Source organism: Oncorhynchus kisutch, linkage group LG1 (assembly GCF_002021735.2).
Source record: "Oncorhynchus kisutch isolate 150728-3 linkage group LG1, Okis_V2, whole genome shotgun sequence".
Classification (NCBI taxonomy): domain Eukaryota; kingdom Metazoa; phylum Chordata; class Actinopteri; order Salmoniformes; family Salmonidae; genus Oncorhynchus; species Oncorhynchus kisutch.
In genome coordinates, this window is record NC_034174.2 from 70,763,679 (window position 1) to 70,786,682 (window position 23,004).

General features: G+C 41.5%; 1 protein-coding gene and 1 pseudogene across 2 annotated transcripts in view; both read left to right on the plus strand.

Moving 5' to 3' along the window:
* The first annotated feature begins 2,398 nt into the window (after positions 1-2,398).
* On the plus strand, positions 2,399-9,963 carry LOC109898236 (arsenite methyltransferase-like; annotated as a pseudogene).
* Positions 9,964-14,437: 4,474 nt separating this feature from the next.
* LOC109897473 (metal transporter CNNM2) overlaps positions 14,438-23,004 on the plus strand; it is a 63,658-nt gene continuing 55,091 nt past the window's right edge. For both annotated transcript variants that reach the window (XM_031831612.1, XM_031831606.1), the window contains exon 1: positions 14,438-16,112. In XM_031831612.1, coding sequence (XP_031687472.1) covers positions 14,621-16,112 — 1,492 coding nt within the window. In that variant the 5' untranslated portion in view covers positions 14,438-14,620. The remainder of the gene's footprint in view (positions 16,113-23,004) is intronic.

The window sequence follows — 23,004 nt, forward strand, 5'->3', positions numbered from 1 at the left end:
TGAAACATTGTGCTATTTATCACACAAACTGGTGTTCGATTAGTTTCTGGGTCTGTACACACCGGCCAAATCAAGAGACCCACGGCTTTCTACCTCCTTCCAGTTGTCTTTGTAAATGCGCCTCCCCTCCAAGTTGGTCATGTTCATCGCTATAGCTTCGATTGACTCTGTCAGAAACAGTTCGAAGCAGGATTTTATGTCATCAACCCGGGGTATGGCGTATCTCGTTGGCCCTGGGGTCATCCTGATAACATTTTCAGCTGACCTCTCCTCTCAGGTGGGGATGAAGACCAGGACAAATTCCCATTCTTTGACCGGAATGTTTTTTAATAAAAATTTTTATTTCACCTTTATTTAACCAGGTAGGCTAGTTGAGAACAAGTTCTCATTCACAACTGCGACCTGGCCAAGATAAAGCATAGCAGTGTGAACAGATAACAACACAGAGTTACACATGGAGTAAACAATAAACAAGTCAATATCAGTAGAAAAAAAAGAGAGTGTATATACATTGTGTGCAAAAGGCATGAGGAGGTAGGCGAATAATTACAATTTAGCAGATTAACACTGGAGTGATAAATGATCAGATGGTCATGTGCAGGTAGAGATACTGGTGTGCAAAAGAGAAGAAAAGTAAATAAAAACATGTAACAAAAACCTCAGCAGGGCCCTCTTCCTCATTACTGATTTGTTCCACATCGGTTGTCTCTTGGTCTGGATCATATTCTGTGTTGTCTTCAACTTCTGACACTTCCTCCTCTAATGCATCTTCACTGTCAGTTTCCTGGCCTCTCTCCTCCTCACCAGTGTCATGATCAAAGATATGATCAAGAGCCTCACATACAGTATATCGTTTGGTCATTGTGCTGCCACAGAATGAAATGAAATCAAATTTATTTATATAACATCAGCTGATATCTCAAAGTGCTGTACAGAAACCCAGCCTAAAACTCCAAACAGCAAGCAATGCAGGTGTAGAAGCACGGTGGCTAGGAAAAACTCCCTAGAAAGGGCAAAACCTAGGAAGAAACCTAGAGAGGAACCAGGCTATGTGGGGTGGCCAGTCCTCTTCTGGCTGTGCCAGGTGGAGATTATAACAGAACATGGCCAAGATGTTCAAATGTTCATAAATGACCAGCATGGTCAAATAATAATCACAGTAGTTGTCGAGGGTGCAGCAAGTCAGCACCTCAGGAGTAAATGTCAGTTGGCTTTTCATAGCCGATCATTAAGAGTATCTCTACCACTCCTGCTGTCTCTAGAGACTTGCAAACATCATGTCTGGGACAGGTAGCACGTCCGGTGAACAGGTCAGGATTCCGTAGCCGCAGGCAGAACAGTTGAAACTGGAGCAGCAGCACAGCTAGGTGGACTGGGGACAGCAAGGAGTCCTCATGCCAGGTAGTCCTGAGGCATGGTCCTAGGCTCAGGTCCTCCGAGCGAGAGAAAGAAAGAGAGAATTAGAGATAGCATACTTAAATTCACACAGGACACCGGATAAGACAGGAGAAGTACTCCAGATATAACAAACTGACCCTAGCCCCCCGACACATAAACTACTGCAGCATAAATACTGGAGGCTGAGACAGGAGGGGTCAGGAGACACTGTGGCCCAATCCGATGATACCCCCGGAAGGGCCAAACAGGAAGGATATAAACATTGGAATCAAAGTAAATTTTACATGACCTGTCATAACAAAATGTTAACTTCCTGGTTCTCTGTACCGCACCCTATCCTCTGTACCGCCTCACAATATCCGGGGAATTGTGAGCAAGGCCTCAAAAAAGCTTTATGTGCCAGAGCTGTGAGAAAGGTTGTGATTGTTTGTGAGAATGTCAACATGTGTGGCATGGGGGAAAGATTCTATTGGGGAATGGTTCCTGTGGGGGTTGCCATGGAAGCCAAGAAGTGGAGTGAGGTATGTGCATGCTCAAACACACATGCATGTGGGCGTCTGGGAGAGGAAGTGTGACCATCTGATGAATGGGCATGTGCCTGAACTCAATTTTATACACTAATTGTAGTCTCACCCATTTAAATCTAATGACCGGTCAATTCTGACCCAAAATGTAATGAAAATAATCTAAATGTATTTTGTGTGTGCAGATGCCCTGTGTGGACAAAGTCATGGAATCTTGTGACAATCAGAATAAATTAACTAAAATGTTTTCAGAGAGAGAGAGAACTTGTAAATCGGTCCAAATTGACCAGAACACAACAGGAGTGTTAAACCAGTTGTAACATTTTATTTTGAAAGAGACTTCTAATTTTAAGGATAGGGGGCGGTACAGAGAACCAGGAAGTTAAAATTTTGTTATGACAGGTCATGTAAAATGAACTTTGATTCCAATGTTTATTTATTAGATTTATGTAATAATTCGGGTCATTTGGACCACAATGGCTGAACGCAAGAAAGAACACCGGTAAACTTCCACAAGTGTCAGTTGTAGATGTTATTCAAGTTGTTGGCCATGCCCCTCGCGGTGTCATTTCTTTCTACATGTCACACAATCCAGCCAGCATATGCTACAATTTTCAGATTGTGCAAAGTGAAAGACCAAACTGTTTCCCACGACTCGTTACAATCGCGACATCGTTACAATGGCTTATCGTGACAATACACTTGCAGGTTACTGTAGCAAGGTCTTGTTTGACATGTTTGTCTTGATCATGTTTTTTTCTGTTGTGAAAATGTCTGTCCGTTAATTTAACTATAGTTAAATGGCATGTCTTAAATTATTATAGGGAATGTGGGAACGGCTGTTTCGTTGATTCAGTGATTCATGTGAATGTCAAGGTCTGACAGAGTTAAAGTCTAATTTTGCTAGTACATTTTACATATATTTGTAGCCCATTGCTGACTAGTAGAGTGGATTTATACACTGAGTGTACAAAACATTAGGCTCACCTGCTCTTTCCATGACATAGACTGACCAGGTGAATCCAGGTGAAAGCTATGATCCCTAATTGATGTCACTTGTTAAATCTACTTCAATCTTTGTAGATGAAGGGAAGGAGACAAGTTAGAGAATGATTTTTAAGCCTTGATACAATTGAGACATGGATTGTGTGCCATTCAGAGGGTGTTTGTTTGAACGGGGTATGGTAGTAGGTGCCAGGCACACCGGTTTGAGTGTCAAAAACTGCAACGCGGCTGTGTTTTTCATGCTCAACAGTTTCCTGTGTGTATCAATAATGCTACACCACCCAAAGGACATCCAGCCAACTTGACACAACTGTGGGAAGAATTGGAGTCAAAATGGGCCAGCATCCCTGTGGAACACTTTCAACACCTTATAGAGCCATGCTCTGACGAACTGAGGCTGTTCTGAGGGCAAAAGGGGGTGCAACGCAATATTAGGAAGGTGTTCCTAATGTGTTGTACATTCATCACAGTATGTCCAGGCAGGATGCTTATGGCTACTGGTAGCCTAGTTGAAATAATGAAGTTGAACATTAACCTGAAATGGATCATCATGGAATGAGATGCAGCCAAGTAACAATGTATAAGACTTAAATCATAAATCTCGATACAGTCGGTATTTTTAACCTTCCCTCAGGACCACTATGGGAAGACCCTGAAGAAAACGTCTGACCTGAAGAGTAATGCCTGCTTAGCCCCATCTCAGCCCATCCCAGCCTTCGTCCTCAAGGCTCTGAAGAAGATCCATCCTGAAGTCACAACCAAGTGGGTTCACTATTGTAACATTGTACTTACAATGTAATGACATGTTGATAACATCATTGGTAACAAGTCATTTTCACACACAATTACATGCCTGTGTGTTGTTCTTTCTCTGTCGGTCTGTGTCTGCCTGCTTGCCTCTAGATTGTTAAGGATACGATTGTTGTGAATAAGATCATCCATCAGATCATTGAATCGTCCATGAATAACTGTTACACTTGATTCAATTCACTCACCCTGTAGCCCTTGACCTGCTGCTGTTCTGTCAGGTACTATGGGTGTGGTCTGGTGGTCCCAGAGTGTCTGGAGGGCTGCTGGACCTGGGCAGTGGCAGTGGGAGAGACTGCTACATGCTCAGCCAACTGGTCGGGGAGAAGGGCCACGTCACAGGCATCGACATGACTGAGGACCAGCTACACAACTGTGTGGTGTGGTGGTGACCATTCAATTAAAATGTTTTTAATATCATAAAGGGCAATCGCTGAACACAACGCTTTGTGGTACTTGTTTACAGTGCCTTGCAAAGTTATTCATCATCTTTGGCGTTTTTCCTATTTCGTTGCATTACAACCTGTAATTTAAATCGATGTTTATTTGGATTTCATGTAATGGACATACACAAAATAGTCCAAATTGGTGAAGTGAAATGAAAAAAAATCACTTTTTTCAAAAAATTTAAAACAGAAAAGTAGTGTGTGCATATGTATTCACCCCCTTTGTTATGAATCAAATCAAATCAAATCAAATTTATTTATATAGCCCTTCGTACATCAGCTGATATCTCAAAGTGCTGTACAGAAACCCAGCCTAAAACCCCAAACAGCAAGCAATGCAGGTGTAGAAGCACGGTGGCTAGGAAAAACTCCCTAGAAAGGCCAATACCTAGGAAGAAACCTAGAGAGGAACCAGGCTATGTGGTGTGGCCAGTCCTCTTCTGGCTGTGCCGGGTGGAGATTATAACAGAACATGGCCAAGATGTTCAAATGTTCATAAATGACCAGCATGGTCGAATAATAATAAGGCAGAACAGTTGAAACTGGAGCAGCAGCACAGTCAGGTGGAAGTTGAAACTGGAGCAGCAGCATGGCCAGGTGGACTGGGGACAGCAAGGAGTCATCATGTCAGGTAGTCCTGGGGCATGGTCCTAGGGCTCAGGTCAGTTGAAACTGGAACAGCAGCATGGCCAGGTGGACTGGGGACAGCAAGGAGTCATCATGTCAGGTAGTCCTGGGGCATGGTCCTAGGGCTCAGGTCCTCCGAGAGAGAGAAAGAAAGAGAGAAGGAGAGAATTAGAGAACGCACACTTAGATTCACACAGGACACCGAATAGGACAGGAGAAGTACTCCAGATATAACAAACTGACCCCAGCCCCCCGACACATAAACTACTGCAGCATAAATACTGGAGGCTGAGACAGGAGGGGTCAGGAGACACTGTGGCCCCATCCGAGGACACCCCCGGACAGGGCCAAACAGGAAGGATATAACCCCACCCACTTTGCCAAAGCACAGCCCCCACACCACTAGAGGGATATCTTCAACCACCAACTTACCATCCTGAGACAAGGCTGAGTATAGCCCACAAAGATCTCCGCCACGGCACAACCCAAGGGGGGGGCGCCAACCCAGACAGGATGACCACAACAGTGAATCAACCCACTCAGGTGACGCACCCCCTCCAGTGACGGCATGAGAGAGCCCCAGCAAGCCAGTGACTCAGCCCCTGTAATAGGGTTAGAGGCAGAGAATCCCAGTGGAAAGAGGGGATTCCCCTAAACAAGATCTGGTGCAACCAATTACCTTCAGAAGGCACATAATTGTTAAATAAAGTCAACCTGTGTGCAATCTAAGTGTCACATGATCTCAGTATATACACCTGTTCTGAAAGGCCCCAGAGTCTGCAACACCCCTAAGCAAGGGGCACCACCAAGCAAGCGACACCATGAAGACCAAGGAGCTCTCCAAACAGGTCAGGGACAAAGTTGTGGAGAAGTACAGATCAGAGTTGGGTTATAAAAAATATATGAAACTTTGAACATCCCACAGAGCACCATTAAATCCATTATTAAAAAATTGAAAGAATATGGCACCACAACAAACCTGCCAAGAGAGGGCCGCCCACCAAAACTCACAGACCAAGGAAGGAGGGCATTAATCAGAGAGGCAATAAAGAGACCAAAGATAACCCTGAAGGAGCTGCAAAGCGCCACAGCGGAGATTGGAGTATCTGTCCATAGGACCACTTTAAGCCGTGCACTCCACAGGGCTGGGCTTTATGGAAGTGTGGCCAGAAAAAAGCCATTACACAGGAGTACTCTGGTCAGATGAGACTAAATTTGAGCTTTTTGGCCATCAAGGAAAACGCTATGTCTGGTGAAAACCCAACAGCTCTCTTCCCCCTGAGAATACCATCCCCACAGTGAAGCATGGTGGTGGCAGCATCATGCTGCAGGGAAGTTTGTCATCGACAGGGACTAGGAATCTGGTCAGAATTGAAGGAATGATGGATGGCGCTAAATACAGGGAAATTCTTGAGGGAAACCTGTTTCAGTCTTCCAGAGATTTGAGACTGGGACGGAGGTTCACCTTTCAGCAGGACAATGATCTTAAGCATATTGCTAAAGCAACACTTGAGTGGTTTAAGGGGAAACATTTATCTTGGAATGTCCTAGTCAAAGCCCAGACCTCAATCCAATTGAGAATCTGGGGTATGACTTAAAGATTGCTGTACACCAGTGGAACCCATCCAACTTGAAGGAGCTGGAGCAATTTTGCCTTGAAGAATGGGCAAAAATCCCAGTGGCTAGATGTGCCAAGCTAATAGAGACATATCCCAAGAGACGTGCAGCTGTAATTGCTGTAAAAGGTGTCTCTACAAGGTATTGACTGAGGGGAGGGGGTGAATAACACGCTCAACTTTTCAGTTTTTTTGTCTAATTTCTTGTTTTGTCTAATTTCTCGTTTGTTTCACAAGAAAAAATATTTTGCATCTTCAAAGTGGTATGCATGTTGTGTAAATCTAATTATACAGACCCCCCCAAAATACATTTTAATTCCAGGTTGTAAGGCAACAAAATAGGAAAAATGCCAAGGGGGTGAATACTTTGGCAAGCCACGGTATCTATGTGCAAGCCAAATTCCCCCTTTTTTCAGTTTTTGTTTTGGAGTACTGTTTCGGTCCTGGGAACACATCTGTTTTTCTTTCTGGTGAATTTTTCCCCAGACAAGAGAAAAGTATTGAGTGATGCGTGCTGAAGGTACACTGTGTGCTACACTCTATCATGTAGAAATCAGGTAGTTACAACCAACCAAAACTTCAATGAACCCTTTCAACCTTGTAAGGAAGGTTCATGTCATGTTCCAGTCCTTAGAAGTAATATGCTTTTACTGTACCTAAACGTGTCAGTGAAAAGTCATGAAGAAAGAGAATCCTTGCTTGGTAACATCGAAATACAGAAGAAACATTTCAGTTGAATGCGACTGACTAGGTATCCTCCTTTCCCTTTCTTAAAGATGTTTTGCTACTTTCTCTGGTTGTCAGGATGGTGGAGAGCTGTACTTCAGTGATGTCTATAGTAGCCGTAAGCTCTCCGATGAGATCAAGAATCACAATGTCCTGTGGGGTGTGTATGTCTACTAACCAGCTTCTGTATTACATTTCACACTGCTTTAGACTGTTTCCAGCTGCTATATTCATGTGTAGTACCGGCAACAGTTAATAACCTCGGTGATCTGTAGATGTTAATGCTGTCGTTAGGGGAGTGTTTAGTGCCATTGGCTCAGGAGGTGGGATTCAGCCCCCCGCGATTGGTCACGGCCAATGTCATCACCGTGGACAACATGGAACAACTGGAGGCCATCCTAGGTGAGACGTGTTTGACTCGTCTTAAACATGAGACGGTGACACTTTTTTCCATCAGCTCTTTAACCATATAAGTTACCATATAGAGGTTCCGTTGTTATAACATACTGGGGTCTATAGCGATATGATGATGATACATGGGACATTTTAAGCTCGACTCTTCAAAACGTTGATATTTCCTCTGGAACTACAGGCGACTTTGTTTGTCTCTGCCACCTACCGTCTCTTCAAGGTCCCCAAAATCTCTAACAAAGGCTCTCTGGTCATATACAATGGCAACATCACTGGTTTTGGGGAGAGTCTGGAGTTTGACGCTCAGTACACATTCAAGGTTTGTACAAGATACTGTTTTGTGTTTTTCTGCCAAATGGAGTTTGGCTTTGCTCCTCTCCAATATGAGTATGTTTGTGTTGAATGGGGAAGTTGAAAGCAGAGCAGAAAACACATTTCCGTTGTAACAGTTTGGCAAATGAAGTTATATTGGATCACACTGATCCTAGATCTGTGCCCGGTGTGTTTTCCACAGGAGTGTGTTATACACAGTGAGTAGTATTTGTGTGTGTGTCTCTCCCCCAGGTGGATGAGGTAGTGGAGGTGGATGGAGAGGTGGCCAGCATCCTCAGCCACTACAGGTTTGCTGAGGGGTTCACTTTCCAACCGCCCGGGGTACCTGCTAGATGTGGTGTAAAGAAACACAAGGTTTGTGAGGAGTTCACTTTCCAACCGCACGTGGTACCTGCTAGATGTGGTGTAAAGAAACCCAAGGTTTGTGAGGAGTTCACTTTCCAACCGCATGGGGTACCTGCTAGATGTGGTGTAAAGAAACCCAAGGTTTTTTGAGGAGTTCACTTTCCAACCGCACGGGGTACCTGCTAGATGTGGTGTAAAGAAACCCAAGGTTTGTGAGGAGTTCACTTTCCAACCGCACGGGGTACCTGCTAGATGTGGTGTAAAGAAACCCAAGGTTTGTGAGGAGTTCACTTTCCAACCGCACGGGGTACCTGCTAGATGTGGTGTAAAGAAACCCAAGGTTTGTGAGGAGTTCACTTTCCAACCGCACGGGGTACCTGCTAGATGTGGTGTTATGAAACCCAAGGTTTGTGAGGAGTTCACTTTCCAACCGCACGGGGTACCTGCTAGATGTGGTGTAAAGAAACCCAAGGTTTGTGAGGTGTTCACTTTCCAACCGCATGGGGTACCTGCTGGATGTGGTGTAAAGAAACCCAAGGTTTGTGAGGGGTTCACTTTCCAACCGCACGGGGTACCTGCTGGATGTGGTGTAAAGAAACCCAAGGTTTGTGAGGAGTTCACATTCCAACCGCACGGGGTACCTGCTAGATGTGGTGTAAAGAAACTCAAGGTTTGTGAGGGGTTCACTTTCCAACCGCATGGGGTACCTGCTGGATGTGGTGTAAAGAAACCCAGACATAAAGTGAAATGTGTCCCTCGCTATCAAATAAACATCATTGAGAGGGAGTTTTTTGGGGTGTAGCTGGCTATAATGTATGATCATTTTCTGTCGCCAACCACCAGAACGATGCAGATCTCAGGGAGTCCAACCAGTACACAGACTACTGATGTTGTCCCAAAGCTACTGGTAACCCTTTACTGAGAGACAATAGGTGTTGTGTCCTAAAGCTAGTTACCAGGTACTTTAGTTAGTTCGCTCCTAACTCTAGTTTAGATTATTATTATCTCTACCTTTTTAGACTCTCTGTTGCAAGTGACCTCAAGGGGCAAACAGATCTGGGCCTGTATCCACAAAGCATCTCAGTGTAGTAGTGCTGATCTAGGATATGTCCATATAATCTTACCTTATAATGACCTAAAAAGCAAACACTGATCCTAGATCAGCATTCCTCCTCTGAGATGCTTTGTGGATACGGGCCCAGGTCATGATCTCATGCCGTAATAAACTGTATGGAAGGTATGTACAGCTTGTACAAGCTACAGCTTCAGGCAAACGGTGAAAAGGTCAACTAATGGCAGATAACAAAACATATTGCATAGTCACAAATACCCATCCAGGGTCGCCGACAGCTGTTGCATAATACGACACAACATGGAGTTTGATATGTAATGTAATAAATGTGATTCATATGATTTAAATGGTATTTCTCTGTAATTAACTTCAAATACATTGTTGAATTGACTGGAGGTTCTATGGAATGGACCCTAACCTTGTAAGATAGGGGAGTTATTATCATATAAGTTTATTACATAATGCACTACCATGACGTTGTGTAAATATGGCGTGCGGTGTTTCACAGTGATTTTCCCAGGGAAACCCTGTGCTGTGTGTCATTGCAGGTGGGCACGGTGAATCCCTTTGAACTGGTGCTGCAGCTGGGGAGTGCAACTGTCTCTTCTGCCACAGGGGGGCGCTGTGGCGCAGAGTCATCCTGTTGCAAGTGATGGCGTGCCCAAGATATGAGAGAGACAGAGAGAATGATTATACTGTGTATGAATGAACAATAATTGTAATTCATGTCAAACTATGGATTTTTGTCAAGTCTTAAGTTAGGTTCATGTATTAATTGTATAACTGTGAATACACATTTCTGGCAGTGAAGAACTGGCCAGTGTCTCTCTTTAATGAAATAGGCCTTAGATGTCAAGATGGGTGGGTGGGAGAGAAATGCAAAAAATATATCCACTGCAGTGGAGGCTGGTGTGAGGAGCTATTGGAGGATGTGCCTATTCTAATGGTAGTAATGGAATGAATGGAACGGTATCAAACATCTCAAATATGGAAACCACGCTCGACTCCGTTCCATTAATACCATTCCAGCCATTACAATGAGCCCGTTCTCCTATATCTCCTTCCACCAGCCTCCACTGATCCACAGGGGAAAGCACACTCGGGATATCAGTTATATTCTTAGTATTTTCATTTCATTCATAAACACCCAACGTTTGGACTAGGTATTTTTCAAGGGTGTGCTTTGTGAGGAAACTCCTGCAGTATGTATTCATACAAGTTCAAGTGTACAACAGGTGTCAACAATTAATCATTTCAATTAGACAATTGGTTAGCAATCAAGTCACAGTTGACAATCTATTTCTATATACAATTTTTACAAAGGTATACATGTTAGACAACACATTTAGACAGAATCATAGGTCACCATGATATACACTGAGTGTACAAAACATTAAGAACAGCTTCCTAATATTGAGTTGCATCCCCCTCTCGGAACAGCCTCGATTCATCTCGGCATGGACTCCACAAGGTGTTGAAAGCGATCTACAGGGATGCTGGCCCATGTTGACTCCAATGCTTCCCACCATTGTGTCAAGTTTCTACTTGTGTGTATGTACTGACATGTATGTGTAACTGATAGACTCAAACACACTACATGTTAATGTTTTTAGATGTATGTAAATGGTCTTTTTCATTGTCTGTCAGACCCCAGTAAGACTCGCTGTCTCCATTGGCGTTGGCTAATTGGGATCCTATTAAGTCAACATCAAATCAAGTTGGCTGGATGTCCTTTGGGTGGTGGATCATTATTGATACACACAGGAAACTGTTGAGTTTGAAAAACCAGCATAATTGCAGTTCTTGACACAAATCGGTGTACCTGGCATCTACTACCATACCCCGTTCAAAGGCGTCTTGTCTTGCCCATTCACCCTCTGAATGGCACACAGACACAATCCATGTCTCAAGGCTTAAAAATCCTTCTCTAACTTGTCTCCTCCCCTTCATCTACACTGATTGAAGTGGATTTAACAAGTGACATCAATAAGGGATCATAGCTTTCATCTGGATTCTATGTCAAGGATGGGAAACTGACTCATCATGAGGGGCTGCAGTGGCTAGTGGGTCTGCGTCACAGGAGGTTGGTGGCACCTTAATTTGGGAGGATGGGCTCGTGGTAATGACTGGAGCAGAATCAGTGGAATGGTATCAAACACATGTTTTCCATGTGTTTGATGCTATTCCATTTGCTCTGTTCCAGCCATCATTATGAGCCGTATTCCCCTCAGCAGCCTCCACTGGTCTGCATAGCCACATCCATAACCCCCTCCACACCTTGCTGGCAAAACATTTTAGCAGCCACCCTCATGATAGCTGAAGAAAAAAAACAACATGTTTTTAAGTTAATTTCCTTCAATTCTGGACGTTTTGCCATTGGCCGTAGAGAACATGTTGCCGTTTAACAGCTAATTTCCTGCTATTCTACACAAGTCGTCATAGTGGGGAGGCAAATATTTAACTGATGATCAATGTGCCCCACGCCGGTCAGTAATTCGACCATGCTTACAACACGTTTCGATAGCTGGCCACTAGACTCATTTAACAATCAAACAAACGTAGCTGACATGGGGTAACTGAGTGACTGCTGATGCACAACCAAACTTCGAAATTGCATCTTGTGTATTCTATTATTCTAACTCTCAACAGTATGTTGAGACCCCGACTGAGTTCAAATAAATAAATCCGCAGGCCTACAAAAGGGCCGCTTGCAGCCAGTTTCCCATCCCTGGTCTATTTCACTGGAAGAGCAGGTGTTCATAATATTTTGTGAACCATTTGATCAAATAAAATAACATTTTATTGGTCACATACAAATATTTAGCAGATGTTATTGCTGGTGTAGCGAAATGCTCCCATGACTTGTGCAAAGGCGAAACAATATTGATACAAATAAATCATCAAACAAAACAAAACATGGCTGTGATACAGTAGGCTAAATGTTTTAATATCAGAAAGAGATCGAGTTCCTCATTACGTCCCTAGGGGAGACAGTGTCCAGGTAGTGGATCAAGAAGCATTATCGTTTTACTAGTTATCATCCCCAAAGGGCATGTGATCCTTCTCTGTCGCGATGAACTTGATCGAGTGTTGTAATGTCCTGATGGAATTCTGTGCTTGGCGACAGGAGACTGCTGATTGTTTCTACGAATGGGTGACTTATGTTCGGTGATGCGGACCTTACGTTGTCGCTTAGCACGTACGCCTACGCTGCCCATTAGCCAGTTCTAGATAATTTGTAGGAACTGCTCATTCATATCTGTATGTGAGACTAACACTGCTGCTTTGTCCTCCCCCTTCCAGGAACAGGGATACAAGGACACCTGGATAAAGACAGCCTACAATCGAGAAAAAGACACTGAGAGAGATCAATTGCTGAGGCATGCACAAAATTGAGAAAAAATATATTTGTGTTTTCACTTCTACCTTTACACCGCTCTTTAGCAATTATAAACATTTGAGATAAACATTGGCACATATTGACGTCTGATTCCAAATTCAAATATGTAGGCTATTCAAAGACCCTCCCCTGTTCGTCTATAGGAGAGCACGCAATCTCAGAGATGCACTGTTCCAATCAGATGTGGGTGCGCGTCTACAGCGCTCCCAACTGCGCACTGTTGGACACAATCCCTGCTACAACTACATCCACTGTCATAACACCTATAGACTAGTTAGCTGACGACATCTAGAAAACTTTGCGCGCTCTTCAAAGGCGCAGAAGCCCATGTGTTGTTATGGTTCTGGATGGCCAGATAGCTAGCAAAAATGACAAGAAACTTCCCTGTGGTGAATTGTATGTGGCTCGTTTCTGCTAGTTTTATCTTGTTCTTGATGCCAGATATTTTTATTGTTGTTGGTTATTTGACTGTCACCTCAATGATGACATGGCTAAAATTGGCTAGCTACCTAACCAACAACTGTAACGATGTATTTGAGAGACAACAAGTGGTCATGGTGCAACTGTATTTAGGTTTTCAATAAATATTGGCGACTAACTGTAGTTTACACGTTATCAACAATCTAAGACAACCCTGTCGGTTTTGTCCCATAGTTGTGCAGGCGTCGGTTTTGTTGATAAACAACCAGCCCCTGAAGAGCACGGAAATATTCCATCACCCGAAAACAGGAAAAAACTAAACATATATATCTGTAGTAGAACCATATGTGCTTCATTTGATGTCGTTTATTTGTTCCATGTTCTGATATGTCAGGCAGAATAGGCCTATTATCCATGAGTTGACATGCGTGCCTTTGTCATCATAATCCCCGATTGGACAGATAATGACTCTACTACCTCAATGTGATGTTGTGATACTGTCCTAACTATCCCTCCGTTTTTTAAACTATGCCCAATGCCTACTTTGTGAAAGTAGCCCATTGAAATGTGATTCATGCATAACACCGCATCATGCGTTGGCTAAATTGCCTATTAATGATGGGTGATTATTAATTAATTTGCACACTTTGTATGATATAATTATTTTCACACCAGAACAATGTAGGCTACAGTATTCAAAAGAAAATGTCTTGTACATGCATCTCGGCATTTTGCGTAATTATGTGTTAATTAGGCTAATATTACGCATGGCAATTACTGCACGTTTTGTCTATCTATATCATTTCCAATGCCTATCATGCATTTGTATTGATTTGGTTGGTCAACCAACCCTCCCTACAATTAGGCTTTGCAGATCATCTTTAAATAGCCTACAAGACATACCATACCCTAAGCTATAAAATGCATTGTGACTGCTTGTTTGGTCATTTTAAGGAACTAATCTAAAATGCATAAAGAATGTCACATAGCCTAAAAGCATGCATTCTATTCGGCCCGCTGAAATAACTCTCTCCCTCTACCTCTCGCTCTCCTCTGCAATGGAGAGAACATTGCATAACGACGCACCATTCACTCCACGCAGATAAATCAAATATTATGGATCTACCCACCAATTCATTATTTATTGGTTGCCTCTGAAATCCATCTGAAAAAGTCACGAGGAAAGTGTCTTGGGCTTTTTTGCGTGAGGTGCGCTTGTTTTGGAATTTCATTCGTTGGAGCTGCGGCGAAAACTCCGCCCCCGTCCAACTGCCGCACTGGATTGGGTGCTACCGTCGTCTGTCTCCGGGACATCAGGGGAGGCACGAGTTCGCTCTAGGAGTAATCAGTTTCGGACTCGTAGTGGAACCAAGCGCTTGGGTCCCCGATGCTGCACAAATCACGGCGACCCCCGGTGGAGATGAAGGCGGACTCCGATTGGCTCTGATTTTTAAAAGCTCTTTTCATTCAGGAGGTTGCCCATTATCAACATGGCTGAGCCGTCGGCCCCAGTACCCTCTGCAAAAATGGCGTCACTTAGCCGGGTTCGAGCTCTGACGATGATTTTCTTAACTGTCAGCGGTTGTTTGGTCACCTCGACAAGTGGCAAAGAAGGCGGGGTAGAGTCGGACACGGTTATCATCGGGCTCCGGTTGGAGGACACGGACGACATTTCCTTTATGGATAGGGGCTACCTACGGGTGAGTGAACGGTCTCGTGTCAAATTGAGGGTCTACGGGCAAAACATAAACAACGAGACCTGGTCCAAAATTGCATTTACGGAACACGAACAGATCCGACCAGTTGGGGACATCGACAGCTTGTCGGGGGACAACGGGAGCAAAGAGGATACGTCCGCGCATCCCTGCGGTATCAGGACCTCGGATATAATCATCTTGCCCAACATAATTCTAAGTCGCAGAACGTCGGGAGTAGTTGAAATCGAGGTCAAACCCCTTCGAAAAACCGAGAGGAGTAAATCGTATTACCTGTGCATCGCCACCTCGACACCTGCCCACCACGCCGCCGGCCTGCACGACCCATGGACCGAAAACACCTGGATTTACCACGACGGAGATGACACTAAAGTGATAGTTGTGGAGGAGAAGAGGTTTCTGCTCCCCTTCTGGCTTCAAGTCATATTTATTTCCATGTTGCTGTGTCTGTCAGGCATGTTCAGCGGGTTGAACTTGGGACTGATGGCACTGGACCCAATGGAGCTCCAAATAGTTCAGAATTGTGGCACAGAGATGGAGAAGAATTATGCCAAAAAGATAGAGCCAGTTAGGAGCCAAGGGAATTACCTGCTTTGCTCACTTCTCCTAGGCAACGTGCTCGTCAATACAACTCTAACTATCTTATTTGATGATATTGCAGGTTCTGGGCTGATAGCTGTGGTGATGTCAACTATTGGAATTGTCATCTTTGGAGAGATTGTCCCTCAAGCCATATGCTCAAGACATGGCCTTGCCGTTGGAGCCAACACCATATTCCTCACCAAGTTTTTCATGCTGCTCACCTTCCCTGCTTCATACCCAGTGAGCAAACTTCTAGATTACCTTTTGGGCCAAGAGATAGGCACTGTGTACAACCGCGAGAAGCTTTTGGAGATGCTCAGAGTCACGGATCCGTACAATGATCTGGTCAAAGAGGAGTTGAACATCATTCAGGGCGCCTTGGAACTACGGACTAAGACTGTGGAGGACGTGATGACCCCGCTAAGAGATTGTTTTATGATTCCAGGTGATGCTATCCTCGACTTCAACACCATGTCTGAAATTATGGAGAGCGGCTACACGCGCATCCCCGTGTTCGAGGGTGAGAGGTCCAACATTGTGGATCTATTGTTCGTGAAGGACCTGGCGTTTGTCGACCCAGATGACTCTACGCCGCTGAAAACCATCACTAAGTTTTACAGCCATCAGCTGCATTTTGTGTTCAATGACACCAGGCTGGATGCCATGCTGGAGGAGTTCAAGAAAGGTGAGGGGGGGTTTCATTTCTATTGGCCATCATTTATTGGATTCATTGCAAATGTGAGAATGACGTTTCATCGGAACACAGACCTATTATATAATAACATAGAGAGACAAGTGTTGCTACTCATTAGTAAGCAGTCAATTCACCGTATTACATCTCCACTGTAGATTTCTATTCATATCAACATATTTATGGCATTTTATAGTTAGGGAAAACATCACAACCTTCAATCAGGGGGTATTTGCCTCTGGGAACAACACTGCCCCAGTTCCTTGACTGTATATGTATAACGTCACACACTTGACATAATATAATAATAATAATATAATAATAATATCCAGATCAGATGTCTACTATGATAATACTATGACATCATAGAGAGCTCAAAGACCCTTTCCCTCTGGAAGATGGTCACGTAATGTTTGTCTTACTTTCTAATAACAGATTACTGTCATTTAAAACTTGACTGAGACACATGAATGACCTCATAGCACGGATGGCCTGCTGTCCTTCAGGTGTCTCCCAAGTGTTTCAAGTGTATAAACAAAGATGTTAAGCCAAACCACGAAACCCGACTTTCAGGAAGATGGATTGTGGCGTTGCTCCATCAGGAAGGGTGTCACAAAAGATCCCAGATACAATAAAAAGAGGCGAGGTGAGGTGAGGTGGGGAGGAATGGTATCCTAAAGTAGCTGGCTGACATTCCTTGTCAGAGATGTAAGGGCGCATTTGTTGTCACCTCTTGGGTCATTTCCTGCAAAGAAAAAGTGGAGAGGGGGAATGTTCATGTTATCTTTCACCATCACTTCCATTCATCGTTAATGTTCACACGGTCCCCCTCTCACTCTCTCTTTCTCTCTTGCTCTCTCTTGCGCTCTCTCTCTTGCTCTCTCTCTCTCCCTCTCTTCCTCTCTCTCTCTCTCTCTCTCTCTCTCCCTCTCTTCCTCCCTCTCTCCCTCTCTGTGCTTTGTGACTTGCATTAGGAAATTCATTCATGGGAATGGTACAACCACGTCAGTGCTAAGGTTATCAGGTGGGGGCATCTTGTTTGAGAACCTGCTTAAATCCCCTCCTCTCCCTACTCTAAGTTGTGTGCATTGCCTCTGAATGATGGTGTTGATAACTCCCTTTGTCCTGCCCACTGGAATGCAGTCGTGTGAATAATGAATAACTCCTCTCTCTTAACACCCACGGAGTTACACTTTATGACATAGTTATTCACTTTGTAAAGTTTTCATCTTCAGGTGCGTTTTGGTTTCGTCACAATCTGAGACGGGCAATCACACATGTCTGTTGATAGCAGGAACGATATACTTTTGATCAGGAGCTTCTGTGCACACGGTTGTTACGTCATTACGGTTGTTACGTCATTGCTTTTATTACATCATTACGGTTGTTACATTTTTATGGTTGTTACATAATTACGTTTTTTACATCATTACGGTTGTTACATCATTACGGTTGTTACATTATTATGGTTGTTACATCATTACGTTTTTTACATCATTACGGTTGTTACATCATTACGGTTGTTATATCATTACGGTTGTTACATCATTACGGTTGTTACATCATTACGGTTGATATATCATTACGTTTTTTACATCATTACGGTTCTTACATCATTACGGTTGTTACATCATTACGGTTGTTACATTATTACGGTTGTTATATCATTACGGTTGTTACATCATTACGGTTGTTACATCATTACGGTTGTTATGCCATTACATTTTTTACATCATTACGGTTGTTACGTCATTACGGTTGTTACATCATTATGGTTGTTACGTTATTATGGTTTTTACATCATTACGGTTGTTTACATCATTATGGTTGTTATATCATTACTGTTGTTACATCATTACGGTTATTATATCATTATGGTTGTTACATCATTGTGGTTGTTACATCATTACGGTTGTTACATCATTACGGTTGTTATATCATTACTGTTGTTACATCATTAAGGTTGTTACATCATTACGGTTGATTTATCATTACGGTTGTTATATCATTACGTTTTTCTACATCATTACGGTTGTTACATCATTACGGTTGTTATATCATTACGGTTGTTACATCATTACGGTTGTTATATCATTACGGTTGATATATCATTACGGTTGTTATATCATTACGGTTGTTACATCATTACGGTTGTTATATCATTGTGGTTGATATATCGTTATGGTTGTTACATCATTACGGTTGTTACATCATTACGGTTGTTACATCATTACGGTTGTTACATCATTACGGTTGTTACATCATTACGGTTGTTACATTATTACGGTTGTTATATCATTACGGTTGTTACATCATTACGGTTGTTACATCATTACGGTTGTTATGCCATTACATTTTTTACATCATTGCGGTTGTTACGTCATTACGGTTGTTACATCATTATGGTTGTTACGTTATTATGGTTTTTACATCATTACGGTTGTTTACATCATTATGGTTGTTATAACATTACGGTTGTTACATCATTACGGTTATTATATCATTATGGTTGTTACATCATTGTGGTTGTTACATCATTACGGTTGTTACATCATTACGGTTGTTATATCATTACTGTTGTTACATCATTAAGGTTGTTACATCATTACGGTTGATTTATCATTACGGTTGTTATATCATTACGTTTTTCTACATCATTACGGTTGTTACATCATTACGGTTGTTATATCATTACGGTTGTTACATCATTACGGTTGTTATATCATTACGGTTGATATATCATTACGGTTGTTATATCATTACGGTTGTTACATCATTACGGTTGTTATATCATTGTGGTTGATATATCGTTATTGTTGTTACATCATTACGGTTGTTACATCATTACGTTTGTTACATCATTATGGTTGTTATATCATTACGGTTCTTACATCATTATGGTTGTTAGATCATTACGGTTGTTACATCATTACGGTTGTTACATCATTACGGTTGTTACATCATTAAGGTTGTTACATCATTACGGTTATTATATCATTATGGTTGTTATATCATTACGGTTGTTACATCATTACGGTTGTTATATCATTACTGTTGTTACATCATTACGGTTGTTATATCATTACGGTTTATATATATCATTATGGTTGTTACATCATTACGGTTGTTATATCATTACGGTTGATATATATCATTACGGTTGTCACATCATTACGGTTGTTACATCATTATGTTTGTTACATCATTAAGGTTGTTACATCAGTACGGTTGTTACATCATTACGGTTGTTACATCATTACGGTTGTTACATCATTAAGGTTGTTACATCATTATGGTTGTTACATCATTGCCGTTGTTACATCATTAAGGTTGTTACATCATTACTGTTTTTATATCATTATGGTTTTTACATCATTACTGTTGTTACATCATTATGGTTGTTACATCATTACTGTTGTTACATCATTGCGTTTTTTACATCATTACGGTTGTTACATCATTACTGTTGTTACATCATTGCGTTTTTTACATCATTACGGTTGTTACATCATTACTGTTGTTACATCATTACTGTTGTTACATCATTACTGTTGTTACATCATTACTGTTGTTACATCATTACTGTTGTTACATCATTACTGTTGTTACATCATTACTGTTGTTACATCATTACTGTTGTTACATCATTACGGTTGTTACATCATTACGGTTGTTACATCATTACTGTTGTTACATCATTGCGTTTTTTACATCATTACGGTTGTTACATCATTACTGTTGTTACATCATTACGGTTGTTACATCATTACGGTTGTTACATCATTACGTTTTTTACATCATTACGGTTGTTACATCATTACGGTTGTTATATCATTACTGTTGTTACATCATTACGGTTGTTACATCATTACGGTTGTTACATCATTACGTTTTTTACATCATTACGGTTGTTACATCATTAGGGTTGTTATATCATTATGGTTGTTATATCATTACGGTTGTTACATCATTACGGTTATTACATCATTACGGTTGTTATATCATATTTTTTTTTACATCATTATGGTTGTTACATCATTACGTTTGTTACATCATTGCGGTTGTTACATCATTATGGTTGTTATGTTATTATGGTTCTTACATCATTACGGTTTTTACATCATTATGGTTGTTACATCATTACATTTTGTACATGATTACGGTTGATATATCATTACGGTTGTTATATCATTACGGTTGTTACATCATTACGGTTGTTACATCATTACGGTTGTTACATCATTACGGTTGTTACATCATTACGGTTGTTATATCATTACGGTTGTTACGTCATTATGGTTGTTATATCATTACGGTTGTTACATCATTACGGTTGTTACATCATTACGGTTGTTATATCATTATGGTTGTTATGTCATTATGGTTGTTATATCATTACGGTTGTTACATCATTACGGTTGTTATGTCATTATGGTTGTTACGCCATTATGGTTGTTATATCATTACGGTTGTTACGTCATTATGGTTGTTATATCATTACGGTTGTTACGTCATTATGGTTGTTATATCATTACGGTTGTTACATCATTACGGTTGTTACATCATTACGGTTGTTACATCATTACGGTTGTTACATCATTACGGTTGTTATATCATTATGGTTGTTACGTCATTATGGTTGTTATATCATTACAGTTGTTACGTCATTACGGTTGTTATATCATTATGGTTGTTATATCATTACGGTTGTTACATCATTACGGTTGTTATATCATTATGGTTGTTACGTCATTATGGTTGTTATATCATTACGGTTGTTACATCATTACGGTTGTTACATCATTACGGTTGTTACATCATTACGGTTGTTACATCATTACGGTTGTTATATCATTATGGTTGTTACGTCATTATGGTTGTTATATCATTACAGTTGTTACGTCATTACGGTTGTTATATCATTAAATTTTTTACATCATTACGGTTGTTACATCATTACAAGACTTAAAAATACTACTTACACTTTGTGGCCTATCATACTTAACTTTAAGACTGGTTGTGACTATGTTCATCTAGTCAATAGCTTTTTATGACTATGATTTCACTGGACTACGTTTTTTCAGAGAAATAATGTCAATTAGGCATTTTATATTCATTATTCGATCGCTAGAGTGTTTGTTTTGGCTTATTGTAAAATCCGATTAACAAGAAGTAAATTAATGGAAAAAATAACCGTGCTTGTCAAAGTAGCCTTGTTTGAAGGCTAATGTATAATATGTTACATATTATGCATATTCATTCATTTGGTCACATTCATTTGAAGGTTTCTGTCAGTGATGAAAATCTTTACAGAAACCATGGTGTGATTACTTCAAATTAGGTTTCTATTAATATAGTAGACAACGGTATGCATTAGCATTTGCTTAATGGATTCATTAATACATGGATATGATTAGCAGACTAGAAGGTGGTCAGAACAGAACAGCAGCTGCATTGATAATCTTATCTATTATAGGATATTGCTGACCTATGGCCAGTCCTTTAGACATCATCAGTGATCCCAGAACATGGCCCATAAAACCCCCATTATCTACCACCACAGCTCTCATTCACTAAAGCTAACAGCCTGGCTCTTTCACCTTCAGTTTTAAACACCAGCTTCACATAGCTGAAAATACTATACTTTTGCTTATGGAAAAATATATTTCACAGCGGTTTAGATGGTACAGTGATTCTCTACACGATTCTTGCTTGTTTTGTCACAAACTGATATTAGGCGAACTATTCGAATTTTAGCAACCAGAAAATGGCGGAGCGATTTCGGCATAGTGCAGCTTTAAGAACGGGAAGCATAGAAATTGCGCACATAGAACAGATCTACCACTTCTTAGACAATGACAGATCTATAACTCCAATTTCTGTGTGAATTTGGTTGGCTCGCCCAAAAAAGTTATATATTGCAGTTTTAAAGTTCTAGATATAACCTTTTTGTAGATTGTACATATAGGTAAGGTACATCAGACTAAACCTTAGTCCTCCAGGTTCCAGCCTCCCAGCAAGGCCACGAGGCCAGGTGCCAGTGTGGTCTTTGGGTTTCTGTTCTTGGCTCTGCTCCAGAGGGAACTCGCCTTCCTTCCGTCCAACCTCTGGAGCGGTTGTAAATCCTGAGGAAGGGAGGTCAAAGTTTCTCGTCAATCTGCCTCTAGTCACGGCACCACACTCGGTTCAAAGTGCTTTGTATTGTAAGTCAGTGTTAATTAATTTGACTGCCTCTTGTGGAGCTGGTTGCTGCACAGCCGTCTGAAGTTGGGTTGAAGAACGAAAGAAAAAAGCCTCCCGCCACATCTGCTCCAACAGCTACGTACGTTAGAGATACACTGAGTGGAAAAAACATTTAGAACACCTGCTCTTTCCATGACATAGACTGACCAGGTGAATCCAGGTGAAGACTATAATCCCTTATTGATGTCACTTGTTAAATCCACTTCAGTCAGTGTAGTGTTTAACTATTCAGAAGTCTGGTTTTATTTACTTGCATTTCCTATCTTCCCACGTGGCTCAGTTATTAGAGGATTGTGGGTAATTCAACATTTTCGATTTTATGATTCTTTTACACAATGTTGTATGCATGTTTGAAGAAAGAAATGTATACTTCTATATTAATATGAAGCAACTTGTTATGCCATGAGGTGTAATGGATAATAATGAACGGATATCAAAATGGTCAGGCAAAATGACGTTCAATGATGAAACTTTTTACGGTAGAGGCAAATACAGTATCCTGCAATGTTTGATGTAATGTAACCCCCATGCCTGCCAAAATTCTGCACTAAACAGAACTTGAAACATCAAAATAGTGTTTTCAACCTTTTCCAGAAGTGCTCCCAGCCCCTGGCAAGGTGTTGCACAATGCTGGATCAATTGG